This window comes from Melospiza georgiana, chromosome Z, assembly GCF_028018845.1.
Source record: "Melospiza georgiana isolate bMelGeo1 chromosome Z, bMelGeo1.pri, whole genome shotgun sequence".
NCBI classification, from domain to species: Eukaryota; Metazoa; Chordata; class Aves; order Passeriformes; family Passerellidae; genus Melospiza; species Melospiza georgiana.
The window spans coordinates 57705806-57722359 of NC_080465.1; the positions used below are offsets into that span (position 1 = coordinate 57705806).

At 38.5% G+C, this 16554-nt stretch overlaps 1 protein-coding gene across 6 annotated transcripts in view; it reads left to right on the forward strand.

Annotated features, from left to right (window-relative positions):
* The window catches only part of PJA2 (praja ring finger ubiquitin ligase 2), a 62359-nt gene that overhangs the window by 3276 nt on the left and 42529 nt on the right, over window positions 1–16554 (forward strand). For all 6 annotated transcript variants that reach the window (XM_058043287.1, XM_058043288.1, XM_058043290.1 and 3 more), the window contains exons 2-3: window positions 8599–8790; window positions 12414–13425. In XM_058043287.1, the coding sequence (XP_057899270.1) occupies window positions 8601–8790; window positions 12414–13425 (1202 nt within the window). In that variant the 5' untranslated portion in view covers window positions 8599–8600. The remainder of the gene's footprint in view (window positions 1–8598; window positions 8791–12413; window positions 13426–16554) is intronic.

Sequence of the window (16554 nt, forward strand, 5' to 3'; positions counted from 1 at the left end):
AGTAGCAAAATCTGCCTTTAGTTTTGGTGATGCTATAGTCAACTTCATATGTTAACTAGATCTTTATTCATTATGTGTCTGGTGAGTCAGATATTTATTATTTGAAACTTAAAAAAAATGTGGTGTAGGGTTCTGACAGTACTGTCAGGATCCTGCAGCAGTATTTTTGAGGCCTAAAATTTGGCTCCTAGGTAATGGATCTGTAGTATGCTTCCATGATTGTAATAAAGTGCTTTAAGTGCAAAGTAGTGTCTTTTAAAAGAAGATGGCAAAAAAAAAAGTACTTATACCACACCAAGTAAATCCAGTGCAATTTCATACAGCATATTAATTGTGTAACCTTTTAAACATTTTTGAAAAGAGAGGGAGTGTAAAAGTAATAAAAATTAATTGTGATTTATCTTCTGTGTGAAAACAGGCAAATAGTTATAGGTAGTCACGCTTGGAGGAAAAAACCCACAGATTTTCCACTCCATCCAAAAGTAGGACTGTGATTCCAGCCTGGGGGCAGAATAAATATCTGAAATTTTGGAGCTTTGGTTAGGGAAATTACTGTGGAGCTGGTAAGGACCTCAAACTTGTCAGGCTTTCCTCTTTCCCAGCCCTTCCTCCCAGTCATTCTTCACCCGGTGTTTGGTTGTTTGAATACTTTTCTTTGGGCTGTGTTTCAGATGGATATTTTTCAGCCTCCCCAGGCAATCTGTTTGAGGGATACAATATCCTTACTGGTAGAAACATTTCCCTTGTGTCATTTCCATGTGTTGTTTCTATGTGTCAGGGAAAACAGTGATCTTTTTTGAAGCACGGTGTTTTAAAACTATATGCAGAGCATAAGCTCTGATTTACATTGTTGGTCAGGATACAAGTGTTACTTTTCCTGTCCTGTAGTTTTCACTCTAATGCAGCTCTGTGTGTTGCTCTTTGCCAAAACAGAGGGAGGCAATGATTTGACTTCTGTCTATTGTGGTCCTCTATAATCCTCCACTGCCCTTCTGCTTAGCTGAACATTGCCAGTTGTTCCCCCTTTAGTAATTCTCTCAGTTGTTTTATCCTACTTGACAGTAATCTCTCATGCTTCTCTTTTTGGGAATGATTTTACTTCTTCACAGGTTTATTAGAGTCACTTCAGATTCTGTTTCATGACACTTCAGGTGAACGCTCCTGTCTGTTGATTGGATCAGAGGCTTTTGTTACCCTTGAATCCAAGATAAAGAATTAAGTTTATGAAAGAAGAAGAGTTTGAAGTGCTCACTGTTCTTCAGGGGAAAAAACAAAACCAAAAACAAAGCAAAACACCTCTAAACTTTGACAAAAGTTTTAAAAGTTGCTTTTACTGCTTCTGATAATGAATAAGGTTTGATTACATGTTTTAGGTTCATTTTGCATTAATAAACACAGTTACATAAGATGATAGCAATGCAAAAACACATCTTCTGGTCTTCTAGTCTGATGAATTGTATCTCTCCATCATGTAAGAGTTTCCAGGGCCTGCACTTCCACCTTGGGATTCTTTTGTCATTTCTAGTTGCTGTGTTTATCAGGACGAAAAGAAGTGATTGTTCTGGTTTCTTAAAAGTGTTTTGGGGTCATCTGCACTGACAAAAGTAAAAGTGTACCTTTTTTGCTCGAAGTGTAGACAAGTCTTTTCATTTTGTTGATTATTCGCTTCTATTTGAAGTGTTTCACGTCCAGAGACATGCTTCGTCCTCTGGGAAGTTTATAATCAGAACTTGAAAAGAATACGAGATGTGAAAGTCATAAGAAGAGAGGAGAGATATGGAGGTGGGGGGTTAGTATTTGAATTTCTGTATGTCTTCCGACAAGTAGCAGGTAAAAATCACTACTTCTGCACTCTTAGTTTAGTACACCTACTTAGAATACAAAAACTTGTGATATTGGGGAAGGAGGGAGATAAGAAAGCTTGCCTGATGATTAGCAGCACATAATAGTGTTCTGTGTTAACAGAATAGATTGCTACAGGGACCACTGGTGAAGTTAGGCTTTTTATTCTCAAAGTTGTAATGCTAGCTTTCTATGGGAGGATGGGGCTTGCTTTTACTTGGTTAGTACATGGCATATATGGTCCTCATCTTTAAAAGCTTTTAGTACTGCAGTTGCTTAATCTTCCCTCTTGAGATTTAATGTGTAATTTCTGGTGAAGCTATTAGTTAGGATAAAAGCTGTAAAACTGATTATTACAGTGGTAAGACAAAGCTGTCAGTTTATCAGATCAGAGGATTGAGGATTTTCATCGGGGGAATGAAAATGATGCATTCGAACTATTTACAGTAATGTGTAAGAAAGTAAAGACAACTGGGCTGAAGTCAGAGCAAGTCAGTATAAAAAACCTGGAAATAATGCAGGAGTTGTGTATAGCACTGAAGCAGATAGACCCTCAGAAAATGGTGTAAAATAAGTACTGGAATGGCTCAGTTCTACCACCTGAGCTGTGCTAATGCAACAGCCTGCTGAGCTTCTTAAAAATGAAGACAGACTTAGATTCTCAAAGAAAAAGATCTGGCAGAGCTGAGTAAGTTAATGCAGGCTGCTTTAGAGCTTGACAGCCAACCATTGCAGTGACACCTGAAGCTGCATCAGAGCAAGCCACCCTAACTCTGGTTCCTTGGCTGAAGTCAGCAGATCGCAAACATCAGCCTAGGAGGATTCTGTGCTCTTGTGTTGGTCAGAAGAGCCTGGATGAGAGGAGCTGTTCAGGATCTTCAGCTGTAGGAGGATGTTTAAGGACAGAAAGGAAGTGCCTCAAGTTGGTTGTTTGTAGCAACCTGCCCATTCAGACACCTCTGTATGGAATGTGATGGCTGGGCTCCACTTATTAAGGGAGTTCTGGACTTCAAGAATTTTTGTGTCTGCTTTGTGACTTGTCCTGTGAATATATCCAATGCATTTCTTTTAGAGCAACCACTGATACTTTCATGTATACACTTAATTCACTCTTGTTTGTATAGTGGCAGCACTTGCTCCATTTCGAGTCTGGCAATTTTTTTTCATAATTTGGGTAGAGTTGTGAATTGTTTGTGATGTTTATAGGAGGTCTTTATTGAGATTGGGAGTATACAGACAATGTCCAAAATAGTAATCAACTTCTTTCTTTTAGCCTTCATGTTGACTAATGCTTTGGTAAATGCAGAAATTTAATTATTTGTAAAATTAATAATAATATGTGTAATATTAATAGACTGTCATAATTCAGAACTTCAGTTTTGCATTTATGGCACAAATTGCACGCAAAACTGCAGGCTTTTAGTGAAATGCAAAACAGAAACCATTTAGTATTTAAGTGGGAGGAAGCTGCTTGTTATTTGCTGGTGATCTTTTGCCTCTTTTGGGAAGAGTCTCAGATCAGTTTCAGAATATTTTGATGTGATCATGGCTTTTGGAGGTCTATTTTTTTAAAATGTAATGTGAGAGGTAAAAAAACACAGCTAAACAATATTCTAATTTAAAATTAAATCAGTAGTGGACCAGCATGACAGCTTATTGAGTTTGGGCTACAGGCTACTTGCAGCCTCAGGCAGTGAGAGGGAACTAGATTGAGTAAAAAAAATTGACTTAGTGGAATCTGTAGCTCAAAGGAGAGTTCGAAATGACCTGTGAGGCTGATGAAAAGACAATGCCTGGAAAGCATGTCCCTGAAGTATATTCCATTTGTCAATGTACTTGTAGCTGAGCTGATACTGCTTATGAAAATAATTGCTGCTGTGCTCTCAAATATCCTAGTGAGGAGACTTAAGTCATTTCTAAACCAGAGAGTTTGAGGAAGGAAGGTTAAATGGATTGGCTCCATAAGAAAAATATTTGATTTTTGCTTATCATCCAGTGTAAAGTTTTAAGCTTTGATAGAGCTGAATTTCTACACGAGAGTTTGCATGGGATAATGTTCTGTATGTTCGACTGAAAACAGTGTTGATAACACAGGGATGTTTCTGTAATTGCTATCTGAGACCTTTTCTGCTTCTGACTCCACCTTTGAGGAGGTTGGGGGTGCACAAGGAGCTGGAGGGGACACAGCCAGGACAGTTGACCCCAACTGACCAGAGGGTTATTCGAGACCATGTGGCATCATGCTCAGCTGGTAGGGGAGGAAGTTTGGCCAGGATGCTGTGACTTTGTAACACTCTGAGCATTGTTGGGTTGCTGGTGAGCAATTAGGGGTTATTTGTGTTGTTTCCTTGCTTTTATGTTTTTGTCTTCTTATCTATTGTTTCCCTAAAAAACCCCAAATTCCAAAACACTCCTTTATCACAGCCCATGGGCTTTTTCACTTTTACCCTTCTTAGTCTCTCTCCATATCGACTGGGTTGGAGAGTGAGTGAGCACCTGTGTGGTGCTTAGCTGCCTACTGGGGTTATTCTATGGTACATGAGGCTGAGATTAATATCAGACCACAAAGTAAATTTTAACTGAATATTCTTTGCTTTGAGTATTAATCCACTAGTGTATGTAGTCTGAAGCTTGTAAGCATTGTAAAACATTTAAATAATTTCAGTGTTAATCTGCCCATAGAGGCAAGAGAAGGAAATTGTGACAGTAGAATGTTGTTTCACTTATTTAAATTGAAATATTCCTCTCATTTTTGGGATTATTGTGTGCCTTCGTTCTGTTAACTGAAATGAAGTAATCTGTTTCAATCCTGAGCAGTGGTGCTTAGCAAACTGAAAATTCTCCATTCTAATTATTTTCTTTTTTTAATTCATCTGCACTTATAAGCTTTCAATACATGCAGGGAAGAAAGAAATGTAGAATACTGGTTCCATGTAAAAAATTTGGATAATGCAGTTTTAAAGAATTTGAATACTTTTCCTGCAACATTTATTTGTGTTGATCAGAGCTATGATTTCATTATGATTCAGAAATAGTCAGTTATGGGGGAGGTTGGTTTTAAGTTTTGCCCATTTGACAGCAAAATGAATTCATATACTTCTGGGAATAAATGCAGATGTATTTTTTTTAAGATGGTAACCTAGAAAACAGTAATCATGTCAATATAACATGCATTCCCTTTTAAAACTTTGAATGTGAAATCCTGTTGTTGTCTTGTAGGAGAAAATATTTTCTGTAATTCATGAATATAAGAGAAAAAAGAGCAATTGTGGAGGATAAAGGATTTATTTTTATTTCTATGTCAAGTGTTGAGATTGGGTCCAGTATGTGCATGCAATTTTTTTTTTTACAAATGCTAGGAAATCTGAGGAACATGTTAAAAAATTATTTGTTAAAAAATTGCAAATATAGTTCTTAGAAGTATTTGAGGCTAACTTCACATTTCTTGGAAAAAAAAAAAAAAAAAAGCTAGTTAAATACTTCCTGCAGCAGAAGGGCAAACTCGGAACTGTTTCCTTCCAGTTTCTTGCCCAGTCCCCTCTGGGCCCCTCAACCACATTCTGCCAAGCTTTTTCCTTCTGTGTAATAGGCCTACTGTAAGAAGTCCCTCTCCAGCTCTCTTGTGGCCCCAGTTTAGGGTACTGGAAGGTGCTGTAAGGTCCTCTTGGAGCCTTCTCCAGGCAGAACAGCCCCAGCTCTCTCAGCCTGTCTGCATAGGAGGGGTGCTCTAGCCTCAGATCACCTTTGTGGCCCTCAGTCATGCGCTCCTTGACTCAAGAGAGCTGCTGCTCTTGTCACTAGTGCGCAGGGTGTGATGGAGTTGAGGAGATAGGAGGGATCAAAAGGTGATGGAGAGGAGAGTAAAGGGAGGTGACCAGGTTTCGGTGGTCAGGAGGATGGGATCCTGCCAGCATCCATCTGAGCAGGAAATTCCAGTCCTACATGTAGCTCTGTAAATCGGTTTGAGATTTTTTTAAATGTAGTATTGTGGTCAAGAACATGGACGATTTCTGTAACTTAAGTTACATTGTGAACACTTGAAGGCATGCATCTACTCTAATCTTGAACACTTACATCTGGAAAAAAGGGGATTTTTTTTTTTCCTTCTTTAAAATCTGTGGAAGAGGACAAGTTGGTTAGGATTTGGTCTAGATTCTGAGGCTTTCTAGATTCTGCTACAGCCTATAATTTGCTGTCACTAGGGAGTGGTGTCCTTAGTGCAGTGTTGGTAGAAGTAGAGGAAGCACACCACTCTGTCAGTGATTAAGGCAGTGCCTGTTAAAGGCCGGACCTATGTGTTTGTGAACTGTGCATTTTATGAGACAAACACTCCCAATTTTTAATCAGTGCTAGTAATCCAAAATGCTTTCCTGTTCATGATCCTTTTGAGGAATTGGGGTGACTCTAATAATGTTCTGGAAGTATGGAGATGTGTGTAAAAACATCTTCAGCCAGAGACGTGAATAATTATCTTGTTTGCCCTATACCTTTGTTATTTATTCACTAGTGTGTTGCTTCTCTAAGACTGGTCAGTTTTGCAGAAATACATCTTGTCAGGAACTATTGGGTGTGCTTTGAATAGGTCTAATGAGCAGACCTTCTGAAGGAGTACCCACTCCTTAGGTTGAGCTAGCCTGGAAGAAATACCGGAGAGAGGATATTGTGTTTCACAACTTCATTGTGTGAAGGATTTCTTGTAAATTCATCTCTGCATTCATGTGGCTAAATGCTGCTGAATTTAAGCATGTAGGTAAATAAGTTCATGCCTCCATCTCTTATTTTTTAGATGTTTTGTATTTAGGTAGAAGTTAGCCTCTCCTGAAAACCAAATGTGACAACCATACCTCCAGTAAGTGGTGAAAACTTACATTGTCTTGATCCAGTAAGTCTTTCTCAGGACAGAAGAACAATAGCTGCCTGCTCTATCTTCTAGAAACAACTGAATACATGATAAGGGACGCTATATGCAAGAGCATTATTTGGAACAAAAAATGTATTGCATTAAGTTTTAATGTTGTCAACATCAGTTTTTTAAAAATTAAACACTTGCATTAAGAGAGCTTGACTCTGTTGAGTGGACATCTGTTTTTGAACAATACCAATGTTTTAGAGAACAAAATGAAATTAAGAGTTGTGCAATTTTGTTGTATTTTTACCTTGTTTATTTCAACCACTTGTTTGAGAACAGATTTCTGCATTGCTACTCTGATTTGCTAATTTAACTATTGGATTTTATTATGCAGATTTGGATGTGGCTGCTAGTTGTCAGCTCCTTCTGGCAGTCTGCTGATCAACCATGTTTCAATGAAGGGAAATTTCAGAATTGTCAGAGCTTGGTTGAAAATAAATAACTTGCTGATAGACTTAATAAAAATATTAACTACTGGCTGACTAGATAGGAAAATGAATTGTCAGTCCTGTTATTTCTTGAGTTAGTTGCCAGGATTTTTGTTTTGCAAAGACACCAGAGTTTTCACCTTTCTAAAGTTTGCAAGAATGGTATAGTTAATAACAAAACAAACATTTTAGGTTCTGGTTTTTAATGTAAGATGGGCACGTCTGGACAAATACTCAAAAATATTTCCAGAGAAAATTATGTGTAATCAAACATAGAGCTTCATAGATGAATGAGGAAAAAAAGGGCTCAGATACTTGATATTTTTTTTTTCTTCCAAAGTTCAATCTCTTTCATATGTCTCTGCCCATAGACACTCTTTGTAAGTGTAATGAAGAGATTAGTTGCACAGCCAGGAAATAAAAAAATCTTTCATATTTTTCTGAAGTTTATAATACTCTATATTAATGGCTGCAAGTTTAATCTTCCTTGTCTTTAATGTTAACTTTTTAATTTGGTGAGTTTCAAGAACAGAAACTTTTTAATTCTGTATCTACTATAGATTAAAAGTGACTTAGAGGGACACAAAGAAGTCACTGTATAACTGAAATAGTGAACTTCTAATTGTATTTGTACAAGCAACAGCTTTGACATGAACCCTTGTGTTAGATTATTAATCCTGATAATACTGCTGTATTAAAATCTCTCTTTATTACAATATTGGCAGCCTTTTTCCACCGTTTCTCAAGTTCATTTTTACTCCTTATCCTGTATTTTCTTGGTAAAAGCTGTAAGCTTCATTAACATGAAAAACTGCTGCAAGAAGAAGCAGAATGTGGGCAATGCTTTGTATGGCCACACCTGAACATACTACCTCTAGAAGTAAGAATAAAGACTTTTCCCTGGGACTTTCATTTTAGAAGATGTGATTTGATTAATTATACTTTTCCGGACACAAAGATAAGCTAGCTAGAGCTGCTTGAATTGTGCTGTATTACCTAAAGGATTTTTCAGTGTAGTGCTTGAAAATCTTTTCTGCAAGCTGATTTATGTGTTGCGTCAGATTTATTAACAGAGTGGGAAAAAAAAAAAAGCTGGGACGTCCGGGATGGATTTTTAAAAAACCAAATTATTAGGTCTCTGTTATGTACTGAAAACATGTTAAGATAGGGGTACAATCAGAGTTTGTCAATATTATTCAGTGTAGATGAAAACTCAGTTACATGCTTTCATAATATATGGTCCCAGAGCACTCTATGTTCTTAATAATCATATTGTAAATGAAGCTTAAGACTTTAGAGAAATAGAAAATTCCTTGATAGAAAAGTCTATCAAACTTCTAGGGGAGAGAGAAACTGCAAAGACATGTTGTTGTTTAACAAGTATCTCTGTCTTTTTCTTTCCTCCATAATCTTGTGTAGCAATGGGCCAAGGACTTGGCAGATATGCCTGGCCCAAACCTGCAGGAGCATATCAGACTTTTACAGGTGGAAGAAGATATTCCTTTGTTGGGTTTAGACCGTTTTTGAATAATCAAGACATAGATGGACATCAACAGAACGACGACTGCAAACAATTAGAATTGGAAGATGTTCAGAAAGAGAATTCTTTATGTATGTACATATCTTTGTGTATGTGCTATTTTGTTGCAAACTGGGATGGTTGGGGCTGGAGGAGAAAGGCACACTGAGAGCCATATAAGTGGCTCATGTTATTGAGCTACTTAAATAACATGAAAAGTACATTTCCTGTGTCTTCATTTTGCTTTTATACTAAATTTCATTCTATAAAATATAAGTAATCTAATAAATCTGTACTAAGCTATGTAGTTTTAGTTGAAGAACATTCATAATGAGTTAATACATTCTAATAAACTAGAAAACAATAACATTGTTTAGTTCAAAATATTTTGTCTCCAAATTAAAATTCACATTTGGGAGAAAATGCCTATTCTAACATTCTGTTTGGAATGAGGCTGTGAAATATTTTATGCATCATGAACCAGGTTGTTCTCTTTGTCAACCACAGTGAAAATTAGTTTAAGCCTCTAAAACATCTTTAAAAGTTACTCCTTTTTTTGTGTATACCAGTTAGACCACTGTCCTCGCTTGTTTAATGCATATTGGATGTTAGTATTTACCAAAATGTGTTCTGTCACATTAGCATCTGAATAATAATTTAATAGAGGAATACAGAATGCCTTCTTGGATTAGAAATATGGACCCATTTCTTTGTCTGAGGTTTTCAGCTTAAAAAACCTTATTTGATACAGCCTTAGATCTTCAAAAGTGCCTGGGGGGAAAGGACTTGGGGGTATTTCTCAACACTGGCTGAGTATGAGCCATCAGTGTGCCCAGGTGGGCAAGGACACCTGGCCTGTGTCAGCAATAGTGTGGCACTAGGGCAGTGACAATCCCCCTGTGCTGGGCACTGGTTAGGTTACAGCTCAAGTGATGTGTCCAGTTCTGGGCCCTGCAGTGCAGGAAGGACATTGAGGGGCTGGAATGTGTCCAGAGAAGGGCAGCAGCGCTGGGGAAGGGTCTGGAGTACAAGTCAAATGAAGAGCAGCTGAGGGAGCTGGGGGTGTTCAGCGTGAAGAAAAGGAGGTTTGAGGGACCTTCCTGCTCTGTGCAATTGCCTGAGTGGAGGCTGGAGTGAGGCAGGTATGCTTCTTTCTGCCCAATAACAAGTGATGGAATAAGAAAAAATGACTTCAGATTGCACCAGAGGAGGTTTAGTTGGCTGTTAGGGAAAATATGTTTACCAGAGGGTTTGCTAGTCATTGAAAGAGGCTGCCCAGAAAAGTGGCAGTTGTCAGTTCTTGGTGGTCCTTAAAAGGTGTGCATACATAGTCTAATGGTGGACTTGGCAGTGTTAGATTTATGGTTGCACTTGATACCTTAGTGGTCTTTTCCAGCATGAGTGATTCTATTGCTCTACAACGTAACTTTTTTCCCCCTCCTTCCCTTATAGACTATTTTGAAACTGCTTTCTTATTCTAGTTTTTTTTTTTCTTTTTAAATGATAATGGTATAGTGCTGTTTTAGCTTTGTATTCAGGGGAATTTAATTTGTTGTAATTGAAGTGTGTTTACTGTTCTCCATGCTTCATACATTTTCTATACTTTCATCTAGTTAAAGGTCTATTTCCTGTAAGGCAGTGTTGAGTCTGGAATGGAGTCTCTATATAATGCTACCACATTTCTTTTTTCAGTTACACAGAGATGCATGTAGTTATTTTGTGGGTCATTAGATATATGCAGCTTAAGGGTGTATTATTTCCCTGTTCCCAAGTTGCTTTGTATGTAAATTAGTTTAATAACAAAATGCCTTTCCTTTACATGTGTTTGTGTGTATATTGCAACTCTTCAAATTTATCTTACAGAACCATTTTGGATTGATTTACTTTCTTTGTCTTCACTAGGCTACATTTTTCCCCGTCTGTATTTGGGTGGGTAGGTATTACCTAAAATGCTGCTTGTTTTCTGAATAGGAGGGTACTCACAAGCATCATTGAGTCTAATTCCTGGCTATAGGACATCCCCAAGAATTGCTCTGTGGTGCCTGACAGCATTGTCCAAACAGTTCTTGCCCTCGGTCAGGCTGGTGCTATGACCACTGCCTTGGGGAGTCTGTTCCAGTGCCCAGACACCCTCTGGGGCAAGAACCTTTACCTGATGCCGAGCATAAACCTCCTCTGACGCAAGTTCAGGCCATTCCCTTGGGTTCTGTCATTGTGTTTTCCAGAGAAGAGATCAGAGTCTGCCCCTCCTCTTCCTCTCTGGGGTTCTTGAAGACCCCAGTGAGATCTCCCCTCAGTTTCCTCTTCTCCAAGATGAGCAGACCAAGTGACCTCAGCTGCTCCTTGTGTGTCTTCCCCCCATTGGTTCTTCACCATCTTCTTGGCCCTCCTTTAGACATTGTCTAATATCTTTGTATCTTATGTGGTGGTACCCAAAACTGCCCCCAGCACCTTACATGACGCTGCCCCAGAGCAGAGTAGGACAATCCCAGCTGGTGATGCTGGGCCTGATGCCCCCAGGACAGGATTGACCCTCCTGGCTGCCAGGGCGCTGCTTACACACGTTGAGCTGTCACCAGTCTCTACTTGGGTCATGAGACCCTCTGTTATCAAGCAATAAATCAAGGAGGGCACTTCTCCTAGTTGGCCCCTTTAGTACCTGCACCATGAAGTTACCCTCCAGGTGCTTTAGGAATCTAAGAAACTGTAGAAGATGGGTAGGAGGAGGTACTATTTACAATATTAAAATATGACTGGATTTGATCCTTAGTAACTTAATATATGTGACTCTGCTTGAGCAAGAGGAATGGAGTAGATGATCTGTAGAGGGACCTGCCTACCAGCCTTGGCTCATAGCAATTTTGTGGAGGAGCTTCAAGATTCTAATTAGATACAGTATTATTTCCTAGAAGCCAGACTTCTAGTGCTGAGGGGCATAGCTCTCATAAGATTCCAGTGCCAGGAATTCACCTACCTAGTAATGGAGCCTCATCTAATGATTTAGATGAGATTTTGGACAAAAAAGTCTGGACTATTGCCTTGGTTGGGAGTTCAAAAATTACTTGAAAAGTATTGATTTTGTAGTAGCAGTAGTATAGATGTTTTTACCTTCTTTAACTCTTGCTGCTAGATTTGATGTTTATTGTCCCTCTATGCAAGAGATGTTCAAGTGTAATATAAGTAAAATGCATTTGTGATGAAGCAGCTATTACCTGTAGTACCACATTCAACCCTGCTATTTTCTTCTTAAAAGGAGTTTCACTCAAAGGTGCGGGTAAAAATTACAGTTCTTTTAGTATGCAATTTATAGTAGCAATAAGTGACTTTATCTAAGTGTGGCAGAAGGCACAATTTAGCCAGTTAATGAATGGATAATCCAGTATGGAGAGAAATGTTCTTTCAGTTTTCCTGTTATCTTATAATTCCCTTTTATATAAACAATGTAAAAATTCTGCTTGTATATGTGTTCCTTTAATACTTTTTTCCCTATCACATCTGTAGTTGGAATTGTATAATTTAGATCTATTTCTGTCGGCTTAGTTTGTATAAATGAGAAAGTAAATATATTACTGAAGAATGAGTGCATCTCTGATAAATGTTTCTATCACTTTGTACGGCAGTCCTAGTAAATTATCCCTTCTTTTTAAATGAGCAGTTGTTGTAGACAAGAATATTTCTGTTGGTTTTGATTATTCTGGTGCATTCTTTCTTACAGCTTTCTCTGAAAATTCTAGTCCATTCGTTCAAGTTTCTGAGCCTTTGTCAAAAGATGCTGGCACTAGAGAACCTGTTTGCCAAAGTGCATCAAGCCAAACATCACCACTTTCTGTATTCTCTTATGACCTAGAAGGCAACCAAACCTCACGGGACCTGATGAATCCTTATGAAAAATCTGAGGATGTTGCAGAATACACGTCTGGAGGGCATAATGATTTGAATGGTAAAAATGGAATTGCTTTTGTAAACATTGACTCTTATGAGCCAGATAGCAGTGATGGAGAGGAAGAGGATGATCTAGACAAATTTTCTTGGATAAGAGAAGCAGCAGGTCTTATTCAGGGAAGACTAGATAACATACTTTCTCAGTGTCAAAAAGACATGGAGTCTATTAATGACTTAGAGTCCCGACTCTCTGCTTTCAACCACAGTGTTTATAAAGAAAGTTGTGAAGAAGCAGGACCAACGCCTTTGGCATGTCCAAACAATAAGAGACCTAAATCTGCTGAAGGTGAAGCTACACCAAAAATTAGCCTGGGTGATGACAGTTATGAAGCACAGCAGATAAAACACATAGTGGATGTAGGAATTGGAACCCCTGTACCAGCTGCTGATGTATTAAATGTCTGTGATGGAGACTCTGACCAAGAAAATTCATCTGAACTAGTAGTGAGACCTAAAATTAGAAAACAAAATACTGCTAAACAACTGGAGAGAGAAAAACATCTCCCTAGTGATGATGAAGAGGAAAATGTTTCCTGGAGGAGAATTGGAACTGCTGATGTCCTGCAGTGCCATCCTGAGTGTCCCTTGAGAGGTGGCAAAGATGAGATGAGTTCTGGTATGTTCTTTCTTTCAAAAATGTGCAGTCATCAAAAGAACATAGAAATAGACTTAAGAAGAAATGCACTAACTCGAGAGCAAAACAATGTTCTAAGTGACAGTGCTTTTTGGAATGAGTTTGAAGACCACAACACACATTACGTTATGTCCCATAAAGATGAAGACAGGTAAATGTTTTATTTTTCTATCTTCTTTAGTATTGAATCTTTTGTGTAAATAATGGGTGAAACTGAACAATATGTTAGCAGATGAGACATAAAAACTTAAGGCATTTCAGAATATGATCAGATAACAAGATGCCAACTTTTCCTTTCAGTTATCCTTCACTCTTCTGGTAATGTAAAAAGCCTTTCTTTATGTCTGCAGTCAGAGCATCTTATCACTGAGGAATATTACTTGTTTGTTTTCATTTCATTTTTACTGAGCAGATAGAGAGTAAAGACTGGGAGACTTGTTCAGCTTTGAAAGTTTCTTTCTAGGCTTACTCTTCAGAATTAGTTTTTTTGCTTCCAAATCTCAGTATTCTACATGGCAGCCTATTTATGTTATTGTCTCTTTTGAAAGAAATTGTTCTTCCTTGTAATATCTGAAGAATAACTTGATAGGGTGTTTTAATCCCATTTTAATGAAAATTCTTCAGACTACTAGGTGTTTCCAAAGTAACTATTAATTATGACAGTTTTAGATTTACAAATTGCTCCAACCTTGACACGAGAAGCCGTGTTCAGATTTCTCCCGCTTTGAGCTCTTCAGCTGTACTGGTTTAGGGCATATTTTCAAGGAAACTCCAAAAGTGGTCTCTCTAGAAAGCAGATCCAAGTGGCCCTGCCCCCAGCTGATTTGGGAAAATATTTCCTTGGAAAAAAGTGAAAAAACTGTTTATTTAACAAGAAAAGTATTCACAAGAATAAAAAATGAAAAAATTTTAAAATTCAGAGAGTCCTTGTTGTGGAGTGTAACTCTGCTCCCCCAGTCTCTTAGTCCTCCAGCACTGGAACGCAGCATCCCGGCTCCAACAGATGCGAGCTCCCGGTGTTTTTCTGGGTTTTCAGTCCAGAGCAGGCTTGAACAGTTCCAAGAAAAAGAAAAACCTCATTCCAGAAACTTCTCTGCCTTAGCTAGCTAAAAACTAACTAAAAGCAAAGGAGAGCTCTGTCCCGCTGTCCGTCCATGCCACAGAGAACACAGTCCAGGGGCAGGAATGTGGAGGAGTGAGTGGAGCAGTGCCTGAAAACAAACTGCGCGCTTCTTCTTCACCCCCCGCTTCGCTCTCTGGAACGAATCTTAAAGGTGCAAAACTTAATATCCAGCATAAACAGAACAGATGATTGGGGATGCAAGCACCATATAGTCACCCTAAGACATCATCCAAAAGACAAAATAATTTGGATAAACCTTATGTTGATTAACTTTTATTCATAAAATGTTAGCTTAGAACTCTTCACTATTAATTGGAATTATATAACAGAGCTATTTGAGGGTAAAAATATTTCTAACCTTATGAGATGTAGTAGTGTTTGTGATGGCTTTTTTCCCTCTTTTTCTTGCAGTTTGCTTTCAGCTTGTTGATTCTGTTCCCATTTCACAAGACATGTCTTCTGGATATTGATGTGGCTGTCTGTTGATGTACATGTGCTTGTCATTCATAAGCTAACCTGCTTTGTAGATTGTATGTCCTGTATTTTTGTAGAGAGAAAAGGATGAAAATTAATTAGCGTAAAATCTTGTCTTTAAAACTTAAAAGTCGCAGAGTTTTAAGTTGCCCCTAGTGAGGCACACTGGGGTAGTGTGTTCATTTTTGGTTTCCACAGTTGTAGAAAGATAAGGAGCTACTGAAGAGGGTCCAGTGGAGGCTGCAGAGATGATGAGGGGTCTGGGGCATCTGTTATGAGGAGAGGTGGGATCTGGGTCTGTTTAGTCTGGAGAAGATTGAGAGGGGATCTCACTAATGCAAATAAATAGCTCCAAGGTGGGTGCCAGGAGAATGAGGCCAGACTCCCTTCAGTGGTGCTCAGTGACAGGACAAGGAGTTATAGCAATAAACTAAAACACAAGGAGTTCTACCACAGCAAGAAGAACTTTAGGTTGAGGGTGGCAAAGCACCGGAACAGGTAGCCCAGAGAGGTCATGGAGTCTCCCTTTCTGAAGACATTCCAAACCCACCTGAGACCATTCCTGTGTCCCAGATTGGACTGCAGAAAGGTTGGATGGCAGGGTGGCAAAAGAGTTGGACTGGATGGTCTTCAAAGGTCCCTTCCAACCCTGACAATTCTGTGATTCTTAATAAAGGTACTTGCAAATGAATCTATCACTTCCTTGTAAGGTTTGCTTTTCAAAAATTTTGATTAATGCATAGTCTTCTCCCTTTTTGAAATGCTGCTGCTAGAAAATTAAAATGCCATGAAGGAAGTGTAATGTATTCTACAATTGTAACTTGGCTTCCATGAAGCACAGTGATGAATTATTGTAGCATGACAAAAACAAACATGGGTTGATTATTAGAAATGTTCTTGATGATGACAGTAACTGAACCAGTAAATAGGAATCATGTATTTTTAACTTAGAATCCCCATAATTTATGTTCTAAAACCTAAAAATACTTATGTTTATGAAATAAATTGTCAGTTAGTCTGTACAAAGAAGTAATATGATCACTCTTGAAAGGTGAAGTTTTATGTTTAAAGATTTAAACTATATTTTATATTCATGCAGAGCTGCATAAAAAGCTACATACATGTCAAACTACATCCTTCAGGTCAGTTTTAGCTTATTCCCAACCCAAGGAGAAATTCACGTTTTGATTGCTGCAGTGTGGGCCTCCACCTCACATTTTCACTTCGAGGAGGTTCACAGCTTTTGTAGTGTTAGCATGTGGAAGCTGTGTGGGAAGGAGAAAGTCTTGCATGTTTCTCAGAACCATGTATGTTCAAAGGGTGGTGGAAAGTCCCAGGGCAGGGTTGGAGGGAGGAGGATCATATCCATTAGCTCCATCCATTTAATTTTGGACTGTATGCCAAGTACGGGTTAGGAAGGGGTTCAGGGACTAGTCAGGGGGAGGGACTAGTGTCAGCAAATCCACATGCAGAGGCTAAGTTCATGTGCTATGCTTTTGGCAAGTGCCAAGTCTGTAACTCTCTAACCATTAAGTAATGTTCTGCACCCATGCAGAACTGAGCACAGTTAAATCCTGAGTTCTGAAATATTTAATATTCTTCAGTCGTTTAGAGTTAGTGACTTTAGGTATATCCTTTTCTGGTTTGAATTAGTGTTTGTGTATAAACGTTAAATAGAACAAA